Raw genomic sequence first — 12,487 nt, forward strand, 5'->3', positions numbered from 1 at the left:
AGTCATTTGCCCATGGGATGCCACATCCCCTTTCTTGTTCAAATACATTTACAAAACCGTGTTGTTCACAGCTACTAATAAATGTCAACTGGTTCAAAGGCTCTCTCACAGTCCAACATATTATTTTTAGTTCCCATTAGCTAACTAAGCTCTTAAAGTTCCCAAGTCACCAAACTCACTTGACATAAACACACTTCCTTACCAGATATGCTAGAACCTCTTCTGGCTGTTTTGAAATGGAACATCATTTTACTTCAACATGCCTCAGATCTTGCTATTCTTAGAGGAGAACACCACTTATGACATCCACAAGAATGCTCTTGGTGTCTCATAAGACAACAACTCATAGGACAACGGTCCTTAGGGACCGTCTCTCCCCCACATGAACCCCAGAGAGCACTGAGGTCAGCCGGGAAAAACTTGCTGACTATCCCCGGACCGAGAGAGGTGAAGCTGCAAAGTACCCGTAACCGGGCCTTCTCCTCTATAGCCCCGAGCCTATGGAACCAACTTCCAGAGGAAATGCGGGCCCTGCAGGACCTTGAACAGTTCCGCAGGGCCTGCAAGACCTTCCTCTTCCGACTGGCCTTCGCTGATGAAAACGGAAATTGCTAAGGAAACCGCCATCATAAACATAAACAGCAAACACAGCATTAGCACTTATTAATTGTAATTTAATCAACTTTTAAAGCCTACGTAGAATTTTAATTAAAATGTTTATAATGTTTAAATGTACTTTTATCTATTTCTGTATAACTAAACCTAAACTGTGTTGTTAGCCGCCCTGAGCCTGCTCCGGCGGGGAGGGCGGGATACAAATAAAATTTTGTTGTTGTTGTTGTTAAACAGGCTCCTGTTAGTTTTGAATGAGGAATTGCATGAGCACCAACTCATTCTGTATCACACAAAGCACTGACTTATGGACATGTATATTTACAGAATGTTTGTAAAGGAAGCAAAGACACAGTTGCCTACTGTAATTAGCTTGATTAGAGAGCAGAGCAGACCAACACGACTGCCCTTGGAAACTTTCTTCTTCTACTATAACCTTAAGCCAAATCAGAGCCCTGTCCTTGTACCATGTTGGTAAAGGGAAACTGAAGCATTCAGACAAAGACCAAGACAAAACTTACGGTGCTCTATCATTGTTCAGACCATTCTGTCTCTGAGTACTAATTGGTGGCAGAACAGGCTTGCTGTTAATCTCAAGACCCCTTCGCAGAGTCTCTCGGATTTGTTCTGTATCTGAAATGACATCAATACAAAGCAGAGTTGTGCTCTTTTCACATGACAGCATCCTCATAGTGTGTGCTTTTTCCCTTCTCAATTTTCTTTTTAATACTAATCATACCATGATGGTCAAATTAAACAACTACGAATACCACTTGTCCCCCAAACCAGAAGTCTGCTTCAAACCATAGTTGCTGATTTGGCTGGCAAGCACTAATCACAGTTAACCATACAAGCCATTAAGCTGTATTTTACTGCTTGCCAACTAAAAAAGCAACCTCTAAACAGGAAATATTTATTATTTATTTATTTTTAATTTATTACGTTCGACTTATATCCCGCCCTCTCCGCAATATGGGGACAAATGGGGTGGGGGGCATGAGTGTTAATTAATTATCCTATATACTATACTAAAACAAGAAGGATCTCCTTAGAGGAATTTAACCTTCATAGAATTGCTACAGAAACCTGAGAGGAATTTAACCTTCATAGAATTGCTACAGAAACCTGATGGGGTATTAATATTATTTAAGCAAATTTCATCCATTGGTGCCTGTATAAATCCAGTGCTTTCTGTATCCTCTGGGTAGAATGAAACAACCTTACATAGCCAGTTTATGTGGTTTTTCATCCAGACTACTGTTATATCCAAATAGCACAGAAATGCTATCAGACAGCACTACATAATTCAGAAGAAGAAGACGATGACATTGGATTTATATTCTGCCCTCCACTCAAGAGTCTCAGAGTGGCTCACAATCTCCTTTATCTCCCTCCCCCACAACAAACACCTTGTGAGGTGGGTGGGGCTGAGAGGACTCTCACAACAGCTGCCCTTTCAAGGACAACCTCTGCCAGAGCTATGGCTGACCCAAGGTCATGCCAGATCTTTAAGTATCCCTTCCAACAAAATGTACTTTTGCATAGCAGTGGGTCCTCAATATTGTTGTGTCTACAACAATATTGAGGTATGGGAGCAACCACAAACCAGCTGCCATGGGAGACAATAACAACCTAGCTGCCATGGAATGCTGGGGCCTGTGATAAAATGTTGGAAGGTTGCAAGCTGTTTCCAAATTGAGGCAGCCTCAGAATCCCACCTGTCTGCTGCACGCAGGTGGACCTCCTGCTTGTCTACACCAGTTTGGTGTAGTGGTTAAGTGTGCAGACTCTTATCTGGGAGAACCGGGTTTGATTCCCCACTCCTCCACTTGCACCTGCTAGCATGGCCGTGGGTCCACCATAGCTCTGGCAGAAGTTGTCCTTGAAAGGGCAGCTGCTGTGAGAGCCCTCTCCAGCCCCACCCACCTCACAGGGTGTCTGTTGTGGGGGAGGAAGGTAAAGGAGATTGTGAGCCGCTCTGAGACTCTTTGGAGTGGAGGGCGGGATATAAATCCAATATCTTCTTCTTCTTCTTCTTCAAATGAGGGACCATATTTACATTTCACTTTCCGTTGGTTTGGAGTGAGTTTTCTGTGCCTGTCCTTTGCTGGGGAGGTGTCAGGTGTTGTCATGGCCCTGATATCACCTTGTCCATCTGTCACAGCCAGGCAAGCAGACCCCAATAGTGGGCTTCTCAACCAAGGGCCCAACTTTACACTTCAACTCCCCTTGGTTGTGATAGTGCATTTCCTCATTGGTCCCCTGCTGGGTCAGAATCTGGTGCTGTTGGGACTCTGATTCCCCAGTGAATACATTTTCAGTCAGATGCAGAGTGGTCTGGTCTATGCACTCATGAACTCATGTCAAACATCTCTCAAAAAAACACCTTCTTGGGGGGCCCTTTCTTGGGGGTCTGTAACTCAGACTCTCCAAATCCAACCCACATGTAACTTGTTGGACATATGGAGGGACATCTCTGCAAAGTGGGTGCCTCTAGCTCACCCAGGCTCAGTTTTGTACACTCCTGAACTGGACCACAACTTCTCATGGAAAAGCACTGTCTTCACCAGTCTTGTGAAGAGGAGGAGAGTCAGCTGGAGATCCCCTGCAAGTTTGGAGCCTCAAGGCCCCAGGGGGGGCATTTCTCATTTGAACTGGTCTGCAAACTGGTTTGGGTTTGGTTCGTGAGCTGAACTGGGATTTCTTGGACTGTGTCCATCCCTATTATTATTATATACAAGATGCTTATGGGGAAATGTGTGTCCTTCTACTTTCAGTATTATCTGGAGTTATTCAACCTTTTGGGTAAAAAAGAAGGCTATATTTAGCCTGAGAATTGTTTTGGTAATACAGTATTAATCTGAATGTTGTTTTTAAGCCTATATTTGTCTTTGAGGTTTGTTTGATTACTGATGCTTCATATGTTGTTTTTATTATTTTATTGTACTTTTTTAACTTTGTGAGCTGCCTCAAGCAGGCCTTTGCAGATGAAGTACATGCCGTACACTTTTTAAATAAAGTCAGTAAGTAAATTAAAAAAAACATTTGGAGCTGTTGGTTGTCCATACTCAAAAGTTATAAAACACTACAACTGACAACCTGCCTTGATGGGACAGTTCTACTGTTGAGTAACTTTAGCTCTGAATGATCAAGGGGAAAAAGCTTGTATGGCATGGCTAGTCCCTCTTACCTTTCCCAGACAGTCGTCGGGGATGTGTGCCAATACAGATACTTCTACTATCTTCATCATCCTCTGGAGGCCGGCTGAGATCATCCCAGGCACATTTAGCGCTGACACCGCTCAAGTTTGAGCCATCTGTCTCAATTCCTTTATCAACTCTGTCCTGCTTAAAAAGATCCAAGAAACAACCAAGCCTTTGAGAATGTCATGATCTCCATTTCTACCAATGCAGGAAGAACTATGTCTTGCAGCATGAAGTACTAAGTCTGATAGTTCATTTTCTATCTTTTATTAACAATCAGCACTTGAGTCACAGTACTAAGGCATGAAATATGAAAAACAGCCATTGCTGTGCACTGCATGAGCTACAGCTGTTTTCAATTTAGACATTACAAATAGCTAGATCAAGATTTATTTAATTTATTATTTTAACTTGTTTTACTTATTATCAAACACTAGAGTTCTTCCTTTTTTGCAGAGTGCTCAGCCCTGGCTGTGTGGTAAAAATAATGAACTACATATCCATGGTATGTTTAACCTGAATGTGTTTAAACCATATGTTGTATTTGTACATCACATTATCTACATATAGGAAAAGTAACTGGTTTTCTCAGCTTCAACAGTCACCAGCAGAGGACACTGTTAAACTAAACCTCAGCTTTTTGTGAAAGGAGGAACAGCTGCAGCAGTTTAATATTTACAAGGAGAATAAAAGTGCATTCTTTCTATCCAGGTTTCTTTTCACATACAAACGCACATACATGCAAGCTAGCCTGTTTAGTCAGTCAAGTTGCTTAATTTTTTCTGATTGGAAAATCATGCAACATGTAGCATGAAAAGGTCTGAAAACTTCTTTCAGCTATTTTGATGGGAAATTTGAAGGAGTACCAGGTGGGGGGAAATCCCCTTTTGAATGACTGAAAGACTAAACATTTTGAGTAAAACCTTGTAGGGAATTTTTATATAAGACAGTCTGCAGCATTAGAAAATAATTCTTATGTATGCTGTTGACATATACAATGTTTTCAATAACTCTTCTTGTTATTTTGGCAACAGTTAATATATTATAGTATGTTTAATGATAATTTATTCTTTGAGAGTTCAGTGTTTTCAATATTGTGACATTTAACAAAATATCTAAATATGCCAGTAGTCCCACCTACTGTGATTGTGTGAGAATGCTTCTGTCCAAATAATACACTTCCATTTGTTTACTACATAATTTATTTTCTACTTTCAAATTTTATTTTTTCCTACCTCCTGGATGGCCAAAATTAATTTGTGTGCAATGGTAGGACAAGGTGCAGCAAACGGCAACTCTTTTTTTCACATACTGGGTATACTTGCAATTTCTCTCATAGAAAATGAAGACTCTTCTACTTTAAATTCCATAAATATGACAAATAGTACAACTTTATATGGTAACTAAGTTATAAATAATGCATTTTACGTAGCTACCTCATCAAAAAGATTAGGAAAGATTCTATTTACCCTTCCAAATTCAATTCCCCCCCCCTCAAAATGCAGAACACACAGTTGTTCCCACCGTCTGCCCATCTTCAAGATTTCCAGAAATTTTACATCTCCACCTAGCTACATCTGCCAGGACTTCCCCAGCAACCAAAGCTAGTGTACATATTAACTAGGAAGAGATCTGGCAGAGGGAAAAGGGGGTGTTACTCCCCTCCCTCCAATCTAATCATTCACAAGAGGCTTGTGGTCTAGCTCCTCCATGCCCCAAAAAAGCTCATGCAATGTTTATACGGGCATTCAATGCTACAGATTACACTCCCCATCACGGTATTTGTGCTCTGTAAGCAATGACAGACCAATTCCAAGTATTTTTCTTTGCTGAAAAAAAGAATGGAGAAAAGAGCCATTATGTCTGGTGTGACAAAGAGACAATCTCAGGTTAGTAAAAAAACCCAACTGAGTAGCTGAACACATACTTGCAAGTGTGGATCAATCTCAAATATGGTCTCTCCACGCCGCATGTCTGTTATTAACCATGGGCCTCCTGCTCTATAAACACAAAACAAAACCCTGAGAAAATAAGCGACCTTATAAGCCTGAGAAAATAAGCGACATACAACCATTGCCAAGATAGTTTTAGGTTTCCGATAAAAATTAGAAAGAAAAAGAGTTGGGGCTAGGAGTGTGGTACAATGGTTAGAATGCCAGATTAGGATCTGGAAGAACCACGTTCAGATGACTGGCTTAAACTGAGTTTAGGCCAATCATATATTCTCAGCCTAGGCTACCTCATAGAAATGTTGTGAGGAGCGGAGAATTATGTGGCCACTTTGGGTCTCCTCATTGGAGAGAAATGTGGATTATTATTATTAATAATAATAATTTATTTATACCCCGCCCTCCCCACCAATGCAGGCTCAGGGCGGCTTACAGGACATGATACAACAACAATAAAATCAAACAATAATAATATAAAACTGTTCATACATTAATTAAATTACATAAATAGTCTAAAATCCAGTAAAACTTAACGGTGCTACAAACTCCGTATATATAAAGATGGCTTGATGTTACTGCTAAGTTCAACTTAAAAGGCTAGTTGAAAGAGGGCAGTTTTACAAGCCCTACGGAACTGGTTAAAATCCCGCAGGGCCCGCACCTCCTCTGGCAGCTGGTTCCACCAATGGGGTGCCATTATCGAGAAGGCCTGCTCCCTAGTTGTTTTTAACTTAGCCTCCTTTGGCCCAGGATTGTAAGTTATTTTAATAATAAATAAATAAATGGAACTTTAGTACCCTTGCCTGGGCAAGGTAAAATATTTGTAGAATTAGTATATGGTGCCTCAGTTTTAACTGAACAGAGTACGATTAGCAAAGGCTCTTCATATTACAGCACAGAGAATTAGAACTATCCTCAAAAGTCATGTAGTCTAACTGCCTCTTATGACAGGATTCCTTGGGTATAATGGCCAGTAAGCATTGTTATTGAATTTTATCTGAGTTTTTTGGCACGAGTTACTTAATTACCTATATGTCACTGATTATTATTTTTAATGAAATAACTTCAAGGCTATTTTGGCCAAGATAAAATAAACTGTGAACACATTTACATGTCACAGACTGGGAGAAAGACAGGTTGCTTACCTGTAACTGTAGATCTTCGAGTGGTCATCTGTGCATTCACACTTGTGGGATACTGCGCCTGCGCTGGTCCCCGATCGGTATCTGTAAGAAAGCCCGGGAAAGATTTCCGCGGACGGCGCCACTGGGCATGCGCCGGCGTCCCACTGCGCACGCCCAACGGCGCCACCGCGGGAATCCCACCAGTTCCTTCTTGACCGCTGAAAGCCCCTAAGGAAGGGAGACCGTCAGCAGTGGGGAAGGAGGGTGGGTAGTGTGAATGCACAGATGACCACTCGAAGATCTACAGTTACAGGTAAGCAACCTGTCTATCTTCTTCGTGGTCTCTGTGCATCACACTTGTGGGAGATTAGCAAGCAAGGCATACCTGGAGGTGGGAAGACGGTCAACCGGAGACGACAGATTGTAGCACCGCAGTCCCCAACCGGGTTCTCTGCTGAGCATGCACGTCCAACGCATAGTGCTTCATGAAAGCATGCGGGGAAGACCAGGTAGCAGCTTTGCAGACATCAGCCAAAGACACGCCCTTCAGGAACGCCACCGATGTCGCCATCGCTCGTGTGGAGTGGCCACGCACAGGACCAGGCAGTGGCCTCTTCGCTAGGAGGTAGCAGAGCTTGATGGTCTCTGTCAACCACTTCGAGAATCTCTGTGAAGAAATCTTGTCACCCAGTCTGGGCGCAGTGTATGAAACGAATAACTGCTGGTCCCTGCGAAAGGACCTAGATCGGCTTAGGTAAAAAAGCAGGGCACGCCTAACGTCTAGGGAGTGTAGCCTCCGCTCCTCGTCCGAGGAGGGGTTCGGGAAAAAGGCGGGCAGCCACACTTCCAAATTGAGGTGGAATTGGGAGGGCACCTTAGGGAGGAAGTTGATATCAGGGGCCAGGGAGACGCCAGACTCTCTAAAGGCTAGGGAGGGGTAGTCACAACGCATCACCGTGAGTTCCCCCACGCGGCGCGCGGAGGTGATGGCCACTAAGAAAGCAGTCTTCCAGGACAGAAGCTGCAGGGGGCATGAGGCCATGGGTTCGAAGGGACGCCTGGTTAGTCTGTCTAGGACTAGTGACAAATCCCACGGCGAGGTGGGGGGCTTGGATGGTGGATGCAGCCTAAATAGCCCCTTCATGAACTGCTTGGACTGGGGGTGGGCGAAGACAGAGTACCCGCCCACAGGTTCGTGAAAAGCAGAAATGGCTGCCAGGTAGACCTTAATGGAGGAAAACACCAGGCCTGCGTCTACTAGGGACACCAAAAAGTCAAAGACTGCCGGCAGGCCTGCCTCCCTAGGTGCGAGTGGCCGGCCAGCCAAGAAGTCCGAGAACCTCTTCCACTTCCTGTCATAGGATGCTCTGGTGGAGGGCTTCCTGCTATTTAACAGGACCTCCTGGACCCTACCCGAGAACTCTAAGGATCTATGTGCCACGCTGTCAGTTTCAGGTATGGCACGTTGTGGTGAAGCACCAGCCCCCGTTGGGACGACAGGAGGTCTGGTTCCGCTGGGAAGTGGTAGAAGTTTCCCCGCGACAGGGTCAGTAGGGAGGCGAACCAGTTCTGGCGGGGCCACCAGGGGGTCACCAGGATACAGCGTGGCCTCTCCCTCGCTAACTTGTTTATTACCCTGGTCAGCAGAGGGAGAGGAGGGAACAGATAGAGGAAGCGGCCCTCCCACGGGATGAGGAGCCCGTCCCCCAGGGATGCGGGGTCTGCACCCCCTCTGGAGCAGAACATGGGGCACTTCTTGTTGTCTGCCGTGGCAAAAGCATCCAGCTGTGGGTATCCCCAGAGCTGGAAGACTGGCTGTAGGAATCGCCACTGAAGTTCCCACTCGTGTGGGGAGGCTCCCCCCCTGCTCAAGGAGTCCGCTTGAATGTTGAGGACCCCTGGAAGGTGTGCGGCCTTCACGAAGACGTCGTGCTGGATGCATTCCGTCCACAAGTCTATCGCCAATGCACAGAGGCGGCGGGACACTGTCCCACCCTGCCTGTTGATGTACGCCAGAGCAGTGGTGTTGTCTGTGAGTAGTGCCACCGTCCTCCCTATCAGCTTTGGGCGGAAGGAACGAAGGGCAAAGTGAACCGCTAGCAGTTCTAGGTAGTTTATATGGTGCACTGCCAGCTTGGGAGGCCACGGGCCCCCCACACACAGGCCTTCCATGTGGGCGCCCCAGCCCCACTGGGAGGCATCCGTGGTGATGGTCACTGAGGGCGGTGGGAGGTGGAAAGGAGCTCCCTGGCAGATATTGTCTCTGGACTCCCACCACTGGAGCGATTGGAGCGTCGTAGGGGGAATAGTGAACCTCTTTCAAGGTGAGTCTTTGTTCGGGCGAAACTGACGAAGAAACCATAGCTGTAGGTCTCTCATCCTCAGTTTCGCGTAAAGAAGCACGCTTGTCGTTGCTGCCATCAGCCCCAGCATCCGCTGAAGCTGCTTTACTGTGCCCCAGCCCTGGCTCCGGAGCAACTGTACTGAGTTGGTGATGTCCTCTGCCCTCTGGGCGGGGAGAAAAGCTCGATGGAGGTTTGTGTCCAGCACCGCCCCTATGAACTGCACTGTCCTTGATGGAGTGAGCTTTGATTTTTCCAGATTGACCTGCAGACCCAGGGCATCGAGAAGGTGCAGTGTGGCTGCGATGTGGGTAGACAGACTTTCCCTTGAATTGGCTACCAGGAGCCAGTCGTCTATGTATGGGAAGACTATCACCCCCTGCAGCCGCAGGTAGGCGGCCACGACACTCATCATTTTTGTGAACACCCTGGGTGCCGTGGAGAGCCCGAAGGGTAGTGCTGTGAACTGGAAGTGTTGTGGGCCTACCGCAAACCTGAGAAACCTTCTGAACTCTGGGTGGATGCTGATGTGAAAGTAAGCATCCTTTAGGTCTAGGGTGGCCATCCAATCTCCTTGGTTGATGAGGGGCAGGATGGACTGCAGTGTGGACATCCTGAATTTCCGATACAGGATGAATTTGTTCAGATTCCGGAGGTCCATGATGGGTCTTAGTCCCCCATCCCTCTTTGGGACTAGGAAGTAGCGGGAATAGAACCCACCCGTTCTGTCCTCCGATGGTATTTCCTTTATGGCTTGTTTCTGTAGGAGGGTGGCCACCTCCGCCAGCAGAGGTGGGGATGGGGGGGTGGTGATCACCACTGACCCGGTAGGAATCTGAGCAAAGTCTATTTTGTAGCCCTCTTGGATGATGGAAAGGACCCACCTGTCTGAGGAGACCAGCTCCCAGGCAGGCAGGAAAGGGCGCAGACGGATAGTGGGCTGGGTGGTGGCAACGAAGCGTGGTGCAGTAAAGTCAAAGCCCCTGCTTGGGGGGGCGGGTGCCCTTAGGCTTGCCTGATGGCTGGGCACTGTAGCGGCCTCTGTTGTTCCCCGAGTAAGCCTGCTTGTCGGGCTGTGGAGGGCGTGGTCGCCAGTGTTGGTCCGAGGATGGCTTATGTGGAGTTTTTCTCGACCAGGACCTGTTCCACTGTCTGGCTCTGGGTTGTCTGGGAAGTGGCTGCACCCCAAGGCTCCTGGAGATCTTGAGGTTCTTGTCCAGTTCCTGCAGTGCGTTATCTGTGGTGGAACTAAAGAGTCCGTCCCCCTCGAATGGCAGGTCTTCGATGAGCGCCCTGGTGTCTTGTTGCAGGGCGGTCGATCTCAGCCAGGAGTGCCTGCGGATGGAGACGGCAGACATGATTGCCGAGGCCGAAACGTCCACTAGGTGCTTGGCCGCCGTTAGTTGTTGCTTTGCGACCTTCTGGCCTTCGTGCAGTAGTGCCTTGGCAGTGGTTTTCTTGTCGTCCGGTAGGGAAGACAGGAGGGGGGACAGTTGCTCCCAGATGGCGTATTGGTATCTGGCCATACAGGCCGTATAGTTCGATACCTTGGCGCCGAGGGACCCCGCCGAGTAGATCTTCCTCCCCATGGCGTCGAGTTTCTTCCCCTCCTTGTCAGGGGGAGTAGAATGCACCCTGCGTGACCTCAAGGAAGAGGAGACGATGGCTGAGTTTGGTTTTGGATGTGTGAATAAAAACTCAGCCCCCGCCTCCTGGACCTTGTACATGTGGTCCAGTTTTCTTGAGGACACCGGTGCCGAAGATGGTTTCTTCCACGGGTCCTTGAGCGCCTGGAGCATGACCTTGGTCATAGGGAGAGAGACGGCTGGAGACGTGTCCCGCTGGACGATGTCAAAAACACTATCATCCACGGTTGGCTTGGGTTGAGAGATGGGCAGGGAGATGGTCGCTGCCATTCTCTTGATCATTTCCGCATAGGAACGTAGGTCCTCAGAGGGCGAGACTGGGAGGTCTTCTGACGTGTTGGGATCCGGTGAGGGCTCCCAGGATCTCTCCTCGTCGCTCTCCGACCCCGATGGCGAGGACTCTCCTCGGCCCGAGCGTTCCGATAGTGATGGCTCCCTTCGTGGCGACCGTGTCGGTGTCGGTGTTCGGCGCGGGGGCTCCGTCGGTGAGACGCGTTTGTCGTGAGGAATCGGGGCCGATCCCTGAGGTTGCTTGGACCGATGCGATGTCCTGGAGAACGAGGAAAGCTCAGATCGATGCTCCCAGTCCGGGTGGTCGAGTGGCTGGTGCCAGTGATATTGGGGGCAGCAGGGATACGTCGATTGCCACCGATGGTGGTCCCAGTGCGGCATCGCTGGGTAGTGGCGTGGCTCGACTGAAGGCTCCCTTGGTCTCACGCGCTTGGGCGCCGCAGGCGTTGTCACGTCGACCGGTGGTAGTGACTCGATGTCCGATGCCGAGCCGAAGCTCCGCCGACGAGATGCCACCGATGGAGACCGACGGGTTAGGTCGATCTCCACTTCGTGTGTTGAGGGCTGTAGCCGATGGTCGCTGGGCCCAGGCGTCGGTGAGTTGCGATGCCGATGCGCGCTAGCCCGTGGAGCTGGAGGGCTGCGTGGCCGATGACCGCTAGCCCTTGGTGTTGGAGGGCTGCGTTGCCTTCTCGCGCTAGCCCCTGGAGTAGCGGGGGTGCGGAGAGGAGAGGAGGGAACCCTTCTCACTGGTTCGGTGCCGATCGGTGCCGACACGTCGGGAGGAGGCGGGGGAGAGCGTGGCCGTTTTCGCTTCTCCTTGCTCTTCGCCTTCTTAGAGGATTCACGTCCCGGATCCTCTCTCCGTTTCTTCTGAGGCCGCTCGACCGACTCGTCGGGGGGCCGTTTTGCCGACTGTTGCTCCTTCTGTGGGACATCGACCGGGGCCGCATCGGCCGATGGGGCCTTCGGAGTTAGGGCGGCAGCCATTTTCGGTACCGATGCCGAGGAAGACGCCGATTGTTTCGGAGGGCAAAGTGCCGAGGCAGTTAGCGCGGCCGAGAGTCTAGCCGCCCTGTTCTTCCTGGTTTGCTTCGAAAAGCGGAGGCAGTGCGGGCAGGCTTCCACGCGGTGTCCTTCGCCGAGGCAGAGCAGGCACAGAGAATGGCCGTCGGGAGGGGCGATTTTCTTCCCGCAGGCCTGGCACCTCTTAAAGAACCCCCAACGGCTGTCCATAGACAGCGGTCGCTGGGAATGACCTCTCAGAGTCCTCTGAGAGGAGGAAAAAAAAAAACTAGGGGCGAGAGGGGGGGAGTCCCG

The 12,487-nt window shown here is 48.7% G+C and overlaps 1 protein-coding gene across 3 annotated transcripts in view; it reads right to left on the bottom strand.

The window, feature by feature from the left end:
• The window catches only part of SUFU (SUFU negative regulator of hedgehog signaling), a 119,971-nt gene that overhangs the window by 61,264 nt on the left and 46,220 nt on the right, over positions 1–12,487 (bottom strand). For 2 of the 3 annotated variants that reach the window (XM_060241766.1, XM_060241769.1), the window contains exons 6-8: positions 5,743–5,815; positions 3,803–3,959; positions 1,134–1,245 (exon numbers count right to left, since the gene is read on the bottom strand). In XM_060241766.1, coding sequence (XP_060097749.1) covers positions 1,134–1,245; positions 3,803–3,959; positions 5,743–5,815 — 342 coding nt within the window. The remainder of the gene's footprint in view (positions 1–1,133; positions 1,246–3,802; positions 3,960–5,742; positions 5,816–12,487) is intronic. The other variant, XM_060241767.1, reaches the window with a different exon arrangement.

Source organism: Heteronotia binoei, chromosome 6 (genome assembly GCF_032191835.1).
Source record: "Heteronotia binoei isolate CCM8104 ecotype False Entrance Well chromosome 6, APGP_CSIRO_Hbin_v1, whole genome shotgun sequence".
NCBI classification, from domain to species: Eukaryota; Metazoa; Chordata; class Lepidosauria; order Squamata; family Gekkonidae; genus Heteronotia; species Heteronotia binoei.